The sequence below is a fragment of the Mobula hypostoma genome, chromosome 12 (genome assembly GCF_963921235.1).
Source record: "Mobula hypostoma chromosome 12, sMobHyp1.1, whole genome shotgun sequence".
NCBI lineage: Eukaryota > Metazoa > Chordata > Chondrichthyes > Myliobatiformes > Myliobatidae > Mobula > Mobula hypostoma.
The window spans coordinates 65,397,625-65,416,450 of record NC_086108.1 but is presented as its reverse complement, the minus strand read 5'-3'; the positions used below and the strand labels follow the sequence as shown (position 1 = coordinate 65,416,450).

The 18,826-nt window shown below is 38.6% G+C and overlaps 1 protein-coding gene across 5 annotated transcripts in view; it reads right to left on the bottom strand.

The window, feature by feature from the left end:
- Positions 1-18,826, bottom strand: part of LOC134354873 (inaD-like protein) — a 332,069-nt gene that overhangs the window by 269,159 nt on the left and 44,084 nt on the right. For all 5 annotated transcript variants that reach the window (XM_063064296.1, XM_063064298.1, XM_063064297.1 and 2 more), the window contains exons 9-12: positions 12,926-13,025; positions 11,487-11,575; positions 3,800-3,929; positions 1,150-1,254 (exon numbers count right to left, since the gene is read on the bottom strand). In XM_063064296.1, coding sequence (XP_062920366.1) covers positions 1,150-1,254; positions 3,800-3,929; positions 11,487-11,575; positions 12,926-13,025 — 424 coding nt within the window. The remainder of the gene's footprint in view (positions 1-1,149; positions 1,255-3,799; positions 3,930-11,486; positions 11,576-12,925; positions 13,026-18,826) is intronic.

Below are 18,826 nucleotides of genomic sequence, written 5' to 3'. Positions count from 1 at the left end.
TTTTATATGACGCTAATATAAAGCTTTCAGGCCATGTAAAAATGTCCTATTCAGAGCAATGGCTGGACCGCTTTGCTATAGAAAAAAAAAGGGAGTGTTGTCTGCATGACTAATTAAATTAGGTCTGTAGCGATGGTTTTAAGGAGTTAGGGGTCAGGTTAAGTTTTAAGTAAGAGATAAGAGACAGTTAGATATCAGGGGTAGTAAATGAAGAGTCACTAGCAGAAGCTGATGTTTGGAGTCCATGTGGAGTGCTCCACAGTCAAAGGCCAGCAAACCCAGACATCGGGTTGGCAGGGACTGAGACCGGTGATCCTCAGGTCGACAAATCGTGGGTCAGAGGTCCACACGGGCAGGTGGCACAAGGGTCAGTGCCTCCCATATCAGTGAGTCCCAGGGTCTGAAATCCAAGCAAGGCTGTAAATTAAGGCCTGCAGGGCAAAATCCCACGATAGGCAAATCCTGGGGTCAAGGCCCAAAGGTCAAAGCTCTGTAATTGGAGAGCTCTGGAGTAATCAGAGACCCGAAGGTCAAAGTCCCATGATTGGCAAGTCCAGGGGTAGTCAGAAGCTCAGTACCTGAGAGTCTGGGCTCTTTGCTGGAGTTTGGAGGCCCAGTGTCTGACTGTTTGAGAGTCCAGGGACAAGGACTGGAAGTCCGATGATGGCCTGTCCTGGGGATGGAGGCCTGTCTGTGCGTATGGGTGGGTAAGAAAAGGGCTTCTTTTGTTGTTACTGCTTTGTTTTGTTGTTATTGTTGCTGTTGCTTGTATTGTTCTGCTAAACATTGTAGACATGCTATGTTGGCTCTGGATTATGCCATGATATTTTCAAGTTGCTTCCAGTATACTTTTAATGCGTTCATTGTTAACACAAGCAATGTATTTTACTGTATGTTTCAATATACATGTGATAAATAAATCTGAATCTGATAAAGTTAGCTTCTTTTGTTTACTTCTGACTTGTATTCCATTGGAAGTTAATTCAAGTGGCTTTGTTTGCGCTCTTGACATATCCTGACAGTGTGCTGGTACTATCAATAGTGTCAATTGTGATAATAAATTGTGGAAAAGTACATGTACATCCTTCAGTATTCCTTAATATTGCACTGTGATACCTGTACTTATATATCTGGATAAACTGCACATACCATCAATTTTGAAGTCCTGCTTCTTTACATATGTATTTTCTTCCTCTTCAACTGCAGAGTAAAAGCTGTTTTCAGTGATGGGTGCATTTGTCATGTGTGTTAATTCTGTTGTAAAAAAAAAACAATATTATATTTACTTTTATCTTCCAAATTAAGAATCTCTTCATATTGGACTATCTTGGAATAATCTTATATTGATACGCGTTCGCATTCTTTATCACATCTCTGCTGAGCAACATTTTCTGCTGCATATTATTTGGTGCAAGATGCCTTAACGGTGCAAACAAAAGCTGTATGATTTTAAAAATTATTTCTCTCTTTAAAGGAAAGAGATGTGCTAATTCAAGAGATAAGCAATGATAATACATAATGAAACAGATGTGTTTCCTTTTATTTCCATGTTTCCATGAAATATCATTTTTATCTATAATACTGTTTGATGCCATATTTGAATTCCAGGGCAATTCAGATGGTACCCACAATTATCTTGAGGAATCCATTACAATGCTGTAATTTTTATGAGATGAAGTCAATTTATTAACTACTGATTTGTAATACATCTGCTCCATTTCTATTTGTTAAGGTCTGAACCTCTAATTTTATATTTTATGAAAGTGGTGTTTAAACTAATCATGGTGTAAATATAGCATGCAATCTCAAAATTAAAAGTGTGCTCAATGTAAGATACAGGTACAAGTGCTGATGTACCTCTGTTCCCACATCACTCATGGTACAGCACTTCTCATCTTTAGCTTCCACTCACCCCCTGCACCACTGCAACCCCATAATCCAATCTAATAAGCAACAGATATGGTGGCTCCAGACCAAAATCTGCAATGTAGAATTAACCTAGAATCGATTCTCGGCCCATATGGGCACAATGGACTAAATATACAATAAACTTCAATGAAGGGATTATAGACCAAACCACAAGTTACGCTATTGTTAACAAAAGTGGTAAACACCCACTGAAAAAATTTGGAAAAGTTTAAATGGTAAATGCAATTATTTCAGCTTGTTTCTGTTCTTGCCCCATGGATTTTTTTCTATATTGCCACTTCCTTTTTTATATACATTTTGTTTCCCATTTAATCAGCAACATTTCAAATTCATCAATTTAAGTGGTACAAATTTTCCAGTCAAACATTCTAATTTAAAACAAAAGTGTCCAATCCCTCAGAAACCTCTTTTCTCAAACAGAACGGTCCGAGGGCTCACAGTTCTTTTCTTGAAATGAGGTCAAACTAGTCCAAGTTTACTGCAAACATTATCATCCTCCACCCGACTGAACTTGTTCCTACATTGCACAATTACTCTTTTCACTACATTCACACCTTGCAAGTAAAAGATTAAGCAATGTAAGCTATGGTGGTGAGCAGTTATGCTTCACTCATGATCCGATCTGCTCCAACTTTTCCTTGGCATATTTCCTGCTCTTGTACCAAGCAGGAACAGATTATCAACATTACTGCCAATTTTAAGCTTCATTTCTTCATCCCATGTCAAACTTTTCCATTTCCTTTCTCAGTTTCTCTATCTTCATTTCTGTAAACCATCCAGTAACTATCTTCCAGTGAACTCACTACATTTCACAACTAACTTTACTCCTCTTCTTACCCCATTCCCTTTTTTAGAATTCCAATATTTTCTCTTATTATCAGCTTCTCTATCCAACACCTGTTCCTATACTTTCCTTTTGCCGGTGTGGACTCTTCTCCATTATGCAAAGCACAGAATCAAATATCGCTGTGATGATTGTACGTTCTAGTATCAATTGTTTGGCGACAATAAAGTATAAAGTATTATAGTTGACTGCTCCTCAACTATGTTCTTTCCACTTCTGATAGGTTTGCTTTCATGCATCCCTCAGATAATGGTTCTGCTATTCGTACTTTCAGCTTCTTGATACTTATCTAATGTTCTTTTTCTTGTCTCATTACCAACCCTTTTTCCTCTATAAATTGAATTTCTCCTTCCTTCCATTTCATCAGGCACCATCATTTTATTTTTCTTCTCTATCCTTTTGCTGCATCATAAAACTTATTTTCTAGCTTTTCCCAGTTGTGAAGGTCACCAATCGAAATGAATTCTTCTCTTTCCACAGATAACATCTGAGCACTGCCAGCAGTTTCTGCTTTCAATTACACTTGAATACTTCCTTAATTCATCACATAAATAAATGGATCTGCTTAGGTAAGGGTGAATGCAGTTCGTAAGCTAGGCAAGAACAAATGATAAATCAGAGCCACGGGTTTACACAATTCTATTTTACAATAAAGCATTATAGACAATAATAAAAAAAATTCCTGAACTCCAAAATATTTTCTATTCCAAGTATAAGAAAACCAAAATAATTCAACAAATGTAACATCTTAAAGAATGACACATTTCTGCAGAATTTCCAAACCCAACAAATCAATTATTTGAAGGGAAGCCAAAGTCAAATTTATTCTTTTGAGACAATGATTCAATGATTATATGGGATTTTAGGTTATTTTTCCAGCAATAACAATATCTGGTTATTGTAACTTAATGTAAAAGATAATTGTTTTGTCCAAATCAATCTCTCTAGAAAAGTAACAGTGAATATATTTGGAATTTTATATAAGCAGTTAAATTTTATTCAAGTTGAAAGTACTATATAAATTACCCTTTTCAAAGGATTCGTAGACATTAATGTTTTTCTTCCTGGCTAGGGTAAGGTTGACAGTTTTTCCAGTGTTTCGTAAAGCATCAATTGCTTCTTGGTTAGTAAATCCTTGAATGTCTACGCCATCAACCTACAAAAACATCAATGAAAATGAAACTAAAACTCCACATAACTCAGAAATTAAAGCTCCTTATATGAGAAAACAAAGCAACACAAACTTAATCAAATGGCCTGAATTTTTGCCATTGCTGTTTTAATGTGAGCAAATTATACCACAAACTACACAACAATTTCTGGAATATCCACTGAAATCCAGGTGTTGCTGTTGACAATTCCGTGCTCCTCTCAAACAAGTATTTCAAAATATGTTGAATTTAAAAATAATAAGAAAATTATGTATTTTGTTTTCTTTTACATTGGTACAAAACTTCTCGGAGGAAAAAAGTCTTGTCAGAAATGTGCGTCCTTCTCCAGTGACTGCCCTTGTATAAACGTTAGGAGATATTCTACAGCAAGACTTCATGTGGTGTTCCTAATGTGAAAATGGCATCACATAGATCAGCTAATACAAAATCCTCTCAAAAAATTCTGGGAGGTTAACTCATGACCAGAGTTGCCACGTTTATATACATTTTCTTCATTTAAATGCTTTGAATGTTTCTGAGACAGGCAATAAAATAAAGTAACATGAAAAGTCAGAGTCACAGTGCATAAGAAAATATCCTCCAAGTTATGAAATGCAAATTGTCTTTTCAAGTACCCACTTTGACCAATCCTAAACTAATCAATTAATGTTAAATATCTGAGAAATCCTAAAATGCTTCAAAAATATTAATAACAAGCTTCAGATACTTTAAATTAATAAGCTAGAGCAACATCCTGATTTTTTTGTTCAAATATAGGTCGTGTTCTCCAATATTTGAACGAAAAGGGAACTACTAACCAATATTAACATTAGTGAAGATGTCTGACTTATGCAAAGGCTAATACTGGGCAAACTCCAAACTGAAAGATAATGCCATTTATCACAGCTCATTCAGCTGGGAGGGGAATGCAGATCTCAGAATATCAGCATAAGTACTATAACAACTATGAGTGACCTCCGATTAAGAATTTTCAAGATCCTGACAGTATCAATGGAAATATTATCAGATCAATAATTTATCATATACTATGTAATTTCATTCATATCATGTAATACCTAACAATTTAAAGTGATTTTCTACCAAGGGATTAAATTCTGGAAGAAAATACTGTAAACTAATTGAAGATAAATTAAAATGGGCTGGATAATACTCATTTCGACAATGCCTCACTTAAGAGTGAAAGTCATACAGTCAAAGTCACACAACACAGAAACAGGCCCCTTTGCATACAAAGTCCAAAGGAACCATTAGGCACCATTTCACATCTACACCTCATCCCATTTTATTAACCCCTCACTTCCAACACCTGTAAGATTCTACCACTTAACTCCATGCTAGAGGCAACTCACGGCAGCCAATTAATATATCAATGAGCACACTTTTGGGATGCAAGAAGAAACCAGCGCACCTACAGGAAAACCACACTGGCATAGGGAGATTGTGCAAAACTCTACTTTAATCAAACAAGAGATCAGGACTGAAGTCTAAAGCCACGAGGCAGAAGGTCTACGAGCTGTGTCGCTGTGCCCATATTTACCCTCCAAATGATGCTGACAAGTCACATTAACTTTCTACCATCCTAGAAGGCTAACTGACCTCAATCTGAAACCAAGTCATCACAGGCAGACAACTATTTTGCAGAACAGCTACAGCTGCAACTGGTGACAACTGGGTTTCATATGTCAAATCGAGGCCCAGCTCCCGAGAATGCCTTTCTATGGTTAATGCTGTCAAAAGAATTTCAGCATTTCTAAATATCTCTGATAATGAAGGGCATTTAAAAGCTAATTAAATATATTTAATTAAAAAACAAAAAAATAATTAAAACGATTAAAAAATAATAAATTGAAAACACTTTTAGTTGAACTAAATAAATCTCAAACCTCAGTATTAATTAAAATATAGGCACTTTAACTTTTCAATCAAAGTCAGCAACCTCAGTCAATTGAATGGGCCTATTCTACAAACACCAGCAATAGTTGGCATAAAGTGAGAGGCAGAATGAGAAATGGATCTAGTCTCTCAACTCAGCATGGACTCACTGGACTTTATTGCCATCGCCAAGTGACAACACCCTGGGAGATTATGTAGTCACATAATTTGTGGCTATTCCAGCTGTTCAACTGGAATAAGCACAAATTATGTGACTACATAAAAAGGTCACAGGCTGGATATTTTACAGCAAATAATTCACCTCTTGACACTCCAAAGCCTTTCCACTATTAAAAAGGGCACAAATTAGTGGTATAATGAAATACTTTCCATCTGTCTGGATGAGTGCAACTCCAACAATACTTAAACGACTCCATTCAGTGCAAAACAGCATGCTTCACAAGTAACTTAACATTCTACGACACACAGAGACGGCAATGTGTACCATCTACAACAGGGGTGGCCAACCTTTTACATTCCATGTGTCAATTTTTTTACGCGTGAGTTCAGATGCGCCATACAACTCTTGTACCCCCATTCAGGTTAATATACACATATTTAGCATTTTTACATGATATATTTATTTAATATAAAAACGAGATAAACATTACTTACCTTAATGAGACTTTTGAGTCTGCTTTGATTTCGCCAAACTTTTAATGTTTGGAGTTAAATTATTTACTTAGAGCAGCAGAGAATTCTTCAAATTTGAATCAGTCAGTCAGTATTTTTAATCAACTTCATGGCTGAAAATGCTTGTTCACATCTGCACATCGTTCCGAAACAACAGATATAACTCTGGGCAAACACGAGGAAATCTGCAGATGCTGGAAATTCAAGCAACACACACAAAAAATGCTGGTGAACGCAGCAGGCCAGGCAGCATCTATAGGAAGAGGAACAGTCGACGTTTCGGGCTGAGACCCTTCGTCAGGACTAACTGAAAGAAGAGATAGTAAGAGATTTGTAAGTGGGAGGGTGGAGGGGGAGATCCGAAATGATAGGAGAAGACAGGAGGGGGAGGGATGGAGCTAAGAGCTGGAAAGTTGATTGGCAAAAGGGATATGTGGCTGGAGAAGGGAGAGGATTATGGGACGGGAGGCCTAGGGAGAAAAGCCCAGAGGATGGGAAAGGGGTTATAGTGAGAGGGACAGAGGGAGAAAAAATAATACATAAATAAATAAATAAGGGATAGGGTACGAAGGGGAGGTGGGGCATTAACGGAAGTTGGAGAAGTCAATGCTCATGCCATCAGGTTGGAGGCTACCCAGACAGAATATGAGATGTTATTCCTCCAACCTGAGTGTGGCTTCATCTTGACAGTAGAGGAGGACACACATTTTAATTCTACACCCCATTCCCATTCTGATATGTCTATCCATGGTCTCCTCTTCTGTCAAGATGAAGCCACACTCAGGTTGGAGGAACAACACGTTATATTCCGTCTGGGTAGCCTCCAAACTGATGGCATGAACACTGACTTCTCTAACTTCCGTTAATGCCCCACCTCCCCTTTGTACACCATCCCTATTTATTTATTTATTTATTTATTTATTTATTTATTTATTTATCTCTCCTCTCCTCCCCCGCCCCTCTTTTTTTTCTCCCTCTGTCCCTCTCACTATAACCCCTTGCCCACCCTCTGGGCTTCGCCCCCCCCACCTTTCTTTCTCCCTAGGCCTACCATTCCGTGATTCTCTCCCTTCTCCAGCTTCGTATCCCTTTTGCCAATCAACTTTCCAGCTCTTAGCTCCATCCCTTCCCCTCCTGTCTTCTCCTATCATTTCAGATCTCCCCCTCCCCCTCCCAATTTCAAATCTCTTACTATATACTCTTTCAGTTAGTCCTGACGAAGGGTCTCGGCCCGATACGTCAACTATACCTCTTCCTATAGATGCTGCCTGGCCTGCTGCATTCACCAGCACTTTTTATGTCTGTTGCCTGGTATAACTCTGGGCAAATTTTCTTAGTTCTGGAAAATGTTCACAGGGTAATGATTGTCAGAAATTAATCATGTCAGAAGCATTTGGGACTGAGGGAAGCTCATCAAACTTCATGTTCAATAATGAATTTGTTTTCATCAATAAGTTCCATCTTCATGATTTTTTGTCCACTAAGTGAAAATGGGTTTATAAGCGCAAGAATGCAGTCTTCTTCTTAAGCAAAATCACGAAACGACTTTCAAATGACTCTTGCAATAACCTGATTTTTTTCAATATATTTTGTAAAATTGTCATTATCTCCAGCACATTCACTCTGCTCTTTTAAGTGCAGAAACTGGCTCAAATCCTCATTCTCTAACTGAGAGGTGAACAGTTTTAACTTCATCTTGAATGCATTGATATCATTTACTAAGCTAGGAAACAATTGGTTCTTGCCCTGGAGTTTCAAATTTAGATCATTGAGATGGCTGGAAACATCAACTAAAAATACTAAATCAAATAGCCAATTGTTATCACATAAAAGGGTTCTTTCCTCAGGCAGCTCATTTTTCTCTTCTAGAAAATTATGAACAACATTTTTCAGTTTCCAAAATCTACTCAGAGCCTGTCCTCTAGAAAGCCAGCTCACCTCACAATGAAGGACAAGATCGCCATATTCCAGATCTAATATTTCACAATATTCTCTGAATTCTCACCTGTTTAAATCCTCTTCCTCTAATTTTATTCACACATTTCACAACCAGTAACATAACATGCTGCAAATGTAAAGTTTTTCCACACAGTGACTCTTGGTGTATAATGCAGTGATATTTTAGTAGAGGACGACCTAAAAAGTTTTCAAGCGAAGTTGTAGTCCCAGCGGCTTTACCTATCATTGACGGCACTCCTTCAGTACAAACACCGATCAGTTTACTAGAATCTAGTTGTAGATTTTCTAGGCCTGATTTTACTTTGCAAATATGTCTGATCCTCTTGTTTTTCCATGAAGCGACTCAAGACCGATAAGTTCTTCAAAGACGCTAAAATTATCATCAATTCCTCTTATAAAAATGCTTAACTGGGTTACATCACATATGTCAGCAGATTCGTCCAAAGCTAAAGAAAAGAAAGTACAAACATGGACAAGGTCTTTCATCGGTGCGTCTTTGGTGCGTCTCCTAACTGTTTGATAGAGTTCTTCGCGTCTCCTAACTGTTTGCTTTGACAGAGCAATTTCGCCTACTTTCCTTTCGATATTTTTATCACCAAGACATCTTGCAAATATTTGGAGACAAGGCTTAACAATTTCTTCTCCATCAGAGAAAGACTTCCGTTTTTTGGTCACCACTAAAGCAATTTCATAGGACGCTTCTGTCATCACCAATCTTTCACAAATTCTTTTAACAAATATATTTTGTCTTCTTTTGATTTCTTCCTTTTTCTTAATGACATATTCTTTCCGTAACTCAGACCCAAGCACCAGCTTCAGTTTTCCTTCTATTTCAGTCTGATATTGTGTTCTACAGTGTCTATTAAGATCATGTCTTGTACTATGTGAGAAAGTGTTTTCACAAACAATGCACAATGGTTTTCCTGATGGACCTGCTATAAATAAGAACTCATTTTCCCACTGTTCATTGAATTCACGCTTACCATCAATTTTTGCTTTTCTTTTGCTCATTTTCTTTTGCACTGTGATGGGTAACTGAATGTAAAAGCAAGGCTTAATTTTCAAAAAAGTGCAAAACTGCAAATGTTCACAAAGGACAAACACAGCACAACTCCGTAGCGCACGAGTGCCAATTGTAAACTGACTGGCAAAAACCTGCGACACACCGCTGGTGCAGACGCCTGGCGCCTCAGGATCGATTAAGTATCAAACCTGTATGGAACAGTTATGGAACAAGTGCAGAACAAAAGTCCTTCTTTCCTAGTTTGACTCACTGAACATTTTCTCTGAATTAAAAACAGATTAATGTGGAAGAAGATAACATTCACCAAAAGATGTGCATGAAATAATAAAATTGCTAAAAATAATTGCTAAGTTTTAGATTTATTCTCAGTAAAACCCATTTCTAGCTCGAAGTTACTTGAATTCCTGTTAAAGATTTTTTTTCTACAAATCGGTTTTTGGTTAACACTTTTTACATGAGTAGGCTTACTTTTTTATTATTATCATTGGGGTGCAATGCGCCACTTCTAATCATCCAATGGGCCACTTTTGCCACGTGCACCACGGATTGGCCATCCTTGATCTACAAAATGTCTACTTGTTCACTTTGGCTCCTCCTATAAAACATTCTAATCTGCAACTTCTATCATATTAAAGACGACAAAGGATTCACGTGCATGGCAAAACCACCATCTGCCTACTCCATTCGTCACATACTACCTCAACGTTAAAATAGATAGCAAATCCGTCATTACTGGTGAGTACGAACATAGGAACCGTAGGAACTGTTGTTCTTCCCAGTCTCAGCCATTATCAAAAATGAATAAAACAAATAATCATTTTTACCATATTGACCAATGATTTCATTTGTTTAATAAATACATCATTCAATTGAATACCCCTTGCATGAGGATATAGAACTAAAGCTATTGCCTTCAAATAATTAAAATATAAAATAATATCATCTCCTAAATTTAGAACCAAGTAAATTCTTGACTTTATGGCATCAACCACCAACAGATCCTGTGAGTCACCTGACAAAACCCAGCCTTTCCTTAAGGACAAAAAACATGCTGGAAAACTGTTTTTAAAAATGCTTCGTCAAACCACACAATCTTCTATTTGATGTATTTTTGTATAACTGAACTGTAAAATTAAACAAAAGCGGTCAAAGAATCCAAATTCTGTATTAATAATGAACTAAGTGAAATGCAAGTGCAAATTAGATTCAACAGAATGGTTGTTAATGATAAAACACAAAAGAAATGATGAGCAATTTGTACAACTTATGTCTAAAATGCTTTAAAGGCTAGCTATCTCTATTGGAAATCCAACAGACTGCAGATGCTAGAATCTGGAGCAAAAGACAAACTACTGAAGGAAATTAGTTGGTGCAGCAGCATCTGTGGAGGCAAAAGAATGATCTGTTTCGGGTTGAGACCTTTCATCAGGAGTTAACAGTGCTCTCTTTCATTTCATCATTTATTTCATCAAGAGTGAGATAGACATAGAAGAGGGATAGGATAAACAGTGGGACAGAGGGTGACGCAGGGGCTGGGATGCAACAGCTGGAACACGGTAGGAAGTAGGATGATGAACAGATGCAGTCAGGTGGGGGAGGGGAGAACAGCAAAGTCAAACATTTTTAGCCCTTTGTCCTTATCTATCTCCACCTAGCAGCCAATATCTCCTGACACCATTCCTCTCCTCCCTCACCTGCCATCTCCAGCAATCACTTACCTTCTCAGATCATTCTACCTGTCACTTGCGAACCACTGTCTCAACTCCTTCGATTGGTTATCTTTCTCCCCCGCACACTCAGTCCTGATGCGGGGTTTCCAATCAAAATACCATCCACAGCCTCCACAGATGTAGTATGACTTGCTAAGTTCTTTGAGAAGTTTGCTTCTCACTCTAAGTATTTCAAGTGATGTTTTTATTAATTAAGGCAACTATGAAGAATAACCCACAATCCAATGTCAGAAATACAATTCAAGGTATAAGATGTTACTTACAGCAATAATCCTATCTTGAACTTGAATGCATCCACTTTGTTCTGCCGCACTCCCTGGTATTATGCTTTTCACAAAAATTCCAGATGTATCTGAAAATTATAGTATTGAATTATATTGTTTAATAATTTCACCAGCAATTCTAATAGTGTACCATAGCAACATTTAAATAGGAACTTGGACAGGCAAAGGGACAGGGACAGGCAAGGAGTGGAGGATATTGAGTACAAACAGGCAGATGGAATTAGGTTGAATTGGTACATCTCCAAACTAGTTCCAACTAGTTGGCAGAGACATTATGGGCTGAAGGGCCTACTCCTGTACCATCTAATATTCCAACACACAACCTTCACTTACTGAGAGATTTTTAACCTCTCAAGCCAGCTCCAACTCTTCTGCAGGCACAAAACAACAGTTCATATTTACTCACAAAAACACAAGGATTTGTTAACATTGTTTTCCCAAACATTGCTATTTTCAAAGAACCAACACTCAAACTGCATTCATCATCTTCTCTGAGGTCTGTGGCCACCTACAACTTCAGAAAAAACCTGATATGTGTGCCTTGTTTCCTTTGTCCATAAAGATCAAGGTCATGGTCACTCTATACTTCAGACCTCTGTATAATTCCAAATTTCTTCTTGGGATCTCAAAAGAACGAAGACATCACCTACTTTTCCTTCAGCCTACTAGAGCATGCACGAGCATCTGTTTGCACTACAAAGTTCCTCATGGTTCACAGTTTTACAAACATGTCTTTACAAAGATCTCCATGGTAAATTTGTTCCGGAAACATTGACTATTGCAAAAGGCTTTCTATAACAACAATCCGCCATAGCCGCTACACAAAAACATGTCTCGTATAGAGATTATTCTTCACCAGTTGACCCAGGTATTTCTCACTCAGTGGGAAAATTCTCTCACACTGATCCCACCAACACAGCATCCATTCATTCACTGACAACATTCCCCTATAGCAGGAAGAGTAATTCTTGCATTACTTTATGACACTTTAAGAAATAACTAGAAAGACCCCAATTGCTCTGTTACACTGTAATAACCACATGAGCATGCAATCCATCAATAAAGGCCAAAAATGTCAGTTTCCTTACAGCTAGACACAGGAAAACCCAAGAAAGCTGTGGTGTTAACCTCATCAATGAAGTTCTCAATCATTGTGTAAATTTCGCAACAGCTTTTAGGTTACCATTCATACCATTTCAGAGTCAGAGAAATATGATAATTTTCATAAATATCACAAATAGCAGCAATTTATAGTCAGGTATCATTCAAGGAAGAGTGGAGAAATACTTGAATCAGTGTAAGGAGGAAAACAAAAAGAGGCAGGGTGATTTGTTTTGGATCACATCCTTCTAATCTAAGTAAACCCATGGCTTTATATCTTCTTCATCCATAATTTTTTTTTTGAATTGTGAACTCACCACTTTGAGAAGCACCAACATAACCAACAACTGTAATGCCCAGGCTTTGTCCATCTCTTTTGAGTTCAACATCATTAATTTCATAATCATCTGAAGAAATCTAAAATAAAGCATTTCAATAAAAAATATTTTCATGAATCTCACCTTATATGGAGCATAAAAAGTCATTTTAAAAATATACAGAATATCCTTATAATCAACCCGATTATTACAGAAATGAGCAACACACACAAAATGCTGGAGGAACTCAGCAGAACAGGCATCATCAATAGAGAAAAGTAAAGTCGATATAATTCAGGCCAAAACTCTTTGAAAGAACTGGGGAAGAAAAACTGATGAGTAGATTTAAAAGGTGGGGAGAGGGGAGAGGGGAGAGAGAAACACAAGGTGATAGGTAAAACCCGGAGGGGAAGGGATGAAGTAAAAGAGCTGGGAAGTTGGTTGGTGAAAGAGACAGAAGGCCAAGGAACTAAGAAAAGGGTGGGGGGGGGGGAGCACCAGAGGGAGGCAATGGGCATGCAAGGAGATAAGGTGAGAAAGGGAAAGGGGGATAGGAAATGAAGGAGAGGGTTGTGGGGGGCATTATGGGAATTTCAAGGAACCAATGTTCATGCCATCAGGTTGGAGACCACCCAAACGAAATACAAGGCGTTGTTCCTTCAACCCAAGTGTGGCCTCATCACGACAGTGGAGGAGGCCATGGATAGACATATCAGAATGGAAAAAATGGGAAGTGGAATTAAAATGGGTAGCCACTGCTTTTTCCGGCGGATGAAGTGTAGGTGCTCGGCGAAGCGGGCTCCCAATCTACGACGGGTCTCACCCATATACAGGAGGCCACAACAGGAGCACTGGATACAGTATCTGACCCCAACAGACTCACAGGTGAAGAGTTACCTCACCTGAAGGACTGTTTAGGGCCCTGAATGGTAGTGAGGGAGGAGATGTAGGGGCAGATGTAGCACTTGTTCTGCTTGCAAGGATAAGTTGCAGGAGGAAGATCAGTGGGGAGGGACAAATGGACAAGGGAGTCACATAGGGATCCCTGCAGAAAGCAGAAAGTGGGAGGGGAGATGTGCTTGATGGTGGGATCCCGCTGGAGATGGCGAAAGCTTCAAAGAACTATGTTCTGGACATGGAGGCTGGTAGGGTGGTAGGGGAGGACAAGAGGAACCCTATCCCTGGTAGTGTGGTGGGAGGATGAGGTAAGAGCAGACGTGCGTGAAATGGAAGAGATACGGTTGAGGGCAGCATTGATGGTGGAGGAAGGAAAGCCTCTTTCTTTGAAAAAGGAGGACATCCCCTTTGTTCAAGAATGAAAAGCTTCATCATCCTGAGAGCAGATGCGGCGCAGACGGAGGAATTGAGAGAAGGGGGATAGTGTTTTTACAAGTAACAGGGTTGGAAGAGGTATAGGTGAGGCTTTTCAATCTACATGACTCACTTGTCCATTAGTCCCTGCCCACTGATCTCCCACCTGGCACTTATCCTTGCAAGCTGAACAAACGCTACACCTGCCCCTTCACCTCCTCCTTCACTACCATCCAGGGCCCTAAACAGTCCCCCAGGTGAGGCAACACTGTGCATTTGTTGGGGTCATGTATTGTGTCCGGTGCTCCCGCTGTGGTCTCCTGTAAATCGGTGACATCTGACGTAGATTGGTACACCATTTCGCTGAACACCTACAATCCATCCACCATAAAAAGCCGGGATCTCTCAGTGGCCACCTATTTTAATTCCACTTCTCATTCCCATTCTGATATGTCTATCCTTGGCCTCCTCCACTATTGTGATGAGGCCACACTCAGGTTGGAGGAAAAACACCTTATATTCCGTTTGGGTAGCCTCCAACCTGATGGCATGAACATCAATTTCTCGAATTTCCGGTAATGCCACCCAACCCCTCCAACCCCCTTCTTCACCTTTTCCCATCCCCTTTTCCCTTTCTCACCTTATCTCCCTGTCCGCTAATCACCTCCCTCTAGTGCTCCTCCCACCTTTTCTTTCTTCCAAGGCCTTCAGCCTCTTTCACCAACCAACTTCCTAGCTCTTTACTTCATCCCTTCCCCTTGAGGTTACACCTATCACCTTGTGTTTCTCTCTCCCCCTCCCCACTTTTTAAACTTACTCCTCAGCTTTCTTCCCCCAGTCCTGCCGTAGGTTTTCAGTCTGAAACATCGACTGAACTTTTTTCTACATCTGCTGCTTGGCCTGCTGAGTTCCTCCAGCATTTTGTGGGTGTTGCTTGGATTTCCAGCATCTGCAGATTTCCTCTTGTGTCTGCAATTATTTTAATGAGATTCTACAAGCAGTCAAAGCTTTTAATGAAATTTTTATTCAAATCAATTCATTTCTTGCTGATGACCACGTGAAAGAATATGGAACAAAAAAGAATGGAGTTAAAATATTGATCAGACAATACTCAGTGTATGGCAAACTGACACCCCAATTTCTCCTCCTCTGTCTGTATAAGATTCAGATAATTTAGTAATTGATTATACAGATAAGTCTAGAACTTTTTGCCTTGGAAAAATTAAGTTACCATTGATGTTATTTAGTACCTAAACTACCAAATTTCCTGTGATTTTTAAAAATTATTTTTCTTTAAAGAGCATCCTTAGACAAGAAAATGGGAATTGGGACAGAGTAATGAGTAAGTTGAAGAAGGCATCAATAAATGAACATGGAATATGTACATTGATTCAATATCCACAGCTTTCCAGAGGAGAGTATTTCAATTAATTACAAAGCTCAATCATCAGTCCTAAAACACCAAATATTTCTCTCGAATCCTCTGCCATGCATGTGGACTCACAGGTCAGAGAAAATGACCTCTCAATATCTATCAACTTCCACTTAAATGGGGACTAATGGACAGTGCCAATAAATGGGAGTTTGTTTAAACATTCGGTGCTGATAACCATGTGGGTATTAACATAAATGTGTGTTCAATTATTAGTTCAAAGAATTTGTCTGGTCATTTCAACTAAATTATCTCTTTTTCTGTTATTGAAACGACAGTAGCTGGTGCTCCTCCCAGGTTACATCAGTGATCAATTAATTGATAAAATACATAGCACTTGTATTTATATTCTTACAACAATTTTAATAGGTATTATCATTCAAAATACAAGTTCAAAGACTATTAACTTTGTTAAGCTTTATTTTTAATTGGGGATGTAGCATTAATATGTGACCTTTTTCATGAGGCATATTACAGATTTCAAGAAATAAGAGGCTGTACTGGAACACTGTTCTTTCATCTCTGGGAGACAAAGTCAATTTCAAGGTGGATGGATGAAATAGAAACAAAAGTTGTAGCATAACTCTGTAGATTCACATTAATCCAAGTTCTAACCATAACAAAGCCTTAAAAGATGGAAAAAAGTTGCATATCTCCTAATTGCTGATTCTTGCAATGGACAAATACCATATAGCTCCAATAAAATGCAAAAACACTTGAGAATTTTCCAAACCTTATTTACAAACTAATATAAAGAGAGAAACAAAAGTTAAAAGAGAAGCAGAACTAAAGTTTATTCTGTAATTCACAGCATACAGAACCTGATCCATACAATAGAATCAACAGTAAAATTAAACATAGTGTTGTTATTAAGACCTACACTAAAATATTGGATAGATCAGATGCTGGACCAAACAACCAATAGACTGAAGAGAACACTTCAAAAAAAAGAAACAACAACACAGATCAAAAGGAGAAGAATTAGGTTTTTCAGCTCATTGAGTCTGCTCCACTATTTGATCGTGCTTGATTTATTTATTTTCCATCTTAATGCCATTCTCCTGCCTTCTCCCTAATACTTTAGACACCCTTAATAGTCAAGAACTTCACTTTAAATATACTCTATGATTTGATCTCCACAGCTATCTGTGGCAATAAATTTCATAGGTTCACCACTCTCTGGCTAAAATTTCTCCTCCTCCCTATTCTAAAGGAATGTACTTCTATTCTGAGGCTGTGCTCTCTAGTCTTAGACCCTCCCCACAATTGGAAATATTCTCTCCAGGTCCATTCTATCCAGACCTTTCAATATTCAGTAGGTTTCAATGAGATCCCATCATTCTTCTAAATTCCAGGGAGTAAAGGCTCAGAGCCATCGAATGGTCCTCATTCATTAACCCTTTTATTCCAGGGATCAGTCTCGTAATTCTCCTCTAGACCCTCTCCAATGTCAGCACATCCTTACTTCGGGATGAAACCCAAAACTGCTCACAGTATTTCAAGTGACATCTGACCAATGCCTTATAAAATCTCAGCATTACACGTTTGCTTTTATATTCTAGTCCTCTCAAAATGAATGCTAACATTGCATTTGCCCTCCTTACTAATGACTCAACTTCCAATAATCCTTCTATAATTTTTATGGAATCCTGCAGCAGAACTTCCAAGTTTCCTTGCCCTCTGATTTCTGAATTTGCTCCCTATTTGGAAAATAGTCTGCACCTTTAATTCTGCCAACCAAACTGCAGGACAATATACTTCTCTGTGCTGTGTTCTATGTTCCAAGTCTTTGCCTAGTCTCTAAATCTGTCCAAGTCCTTCTGCAGACTCCTTATTTCCTCAATACTACCTGCCCCTTCACCTAATTGTAGCATCCACAAACTTGGCCACAATGCTATCAATTCTGATATCCAGATCATTAACGTATAACACAAAAAGTAGCAAACCCAATACAGACCCCTGCGGAACACCACCAGTCACCAGCAACCAACCAGAAATGGTCCACTTCATTGTCACTCTTTGGGTTCTGCCAGTCAGCCAATCTTTTGTCCATTCTAGTATCTTTCATGTAATACAACGGACTCCTGTCTTGATTAGCAAACTCATGTACAGTACATTGTTAAAGCCTTCTGAAAATCCAAGTAAACAACATACCTTGATTCTCCCTTGTCTATCCTGCCTGTTACTTCTTCCAGGTATTCCAACGGATATGTCAGGCAAGCTTTTCCCTTATTAAAACCATGCTGACTTCGGCCTATTTCACCATTTGCCTCTTGAAACCTCATCCTTAATAATAGACTCTAACATCTTATCAACCACTGAAATCAAGCTAACTGGCCCATAATTTCCTTTCCTCTGCCTCCCTCCCTTCTTAGTCATTTGTGATTTTCCAGTCCTTCAGAACCATTCCAGAATCTAGTGATTCTTGAAAAATCACTACTAATGCCTCCACAATCTCTTCAGCTGCTCCTTTCAGAACCCTGGAGTGTATTCCATCTGGTCCAAGTGTCTTATCTACATTCAGACCTTTCATATTCCCAAGCACCTAATCTTTACTAATAGCAACTCCAATCCTTTCTGCCCCGACTCTCTCAAATTTTTCGGCATGCTAATAGTGTTTTCCATAGTGAAGATTGAAGCAAAATACTTATTCAATTCATATACTATTTCTTTGTACCTCATTACTAACTCTCCAGCGTCATTTTCCAACAGCCCAATGACCGCTCTTGCCTCACTTGTACTCTTTATACAGTATATCTTAAAAAAAAACTTTTGGTATACTGTTATATAATATTGGCTAGCTAACACCATATTTCATCTTTTTTTTTCAGTGCTTTATTGTTGACTTCTGTTGGTTTTTACAAACATCCTCTAGCTCCCCACTAATTTTGCTATATTGTATGCCCTTTCTTTTGCTTTTATCTTGTCTTTGATTTCCCTTGTCCGCCACAGTTGCCTCATTCTCTCTTTAGAATGCCTCTTCTTCTTTGGAATGAACCAATCCTACACCTGCTGAATTATTCCCAGAAACTCCAACTATTAATGCCCTCTGGTCATCCCCGCAGGTGTCCCCTTCCAATCAGCTTAGGCCAGCTCCTCTCTCATGCCTCTGTAATTACCTTTACTCAAATGTAGAACCAATACATCTGATTTTAACT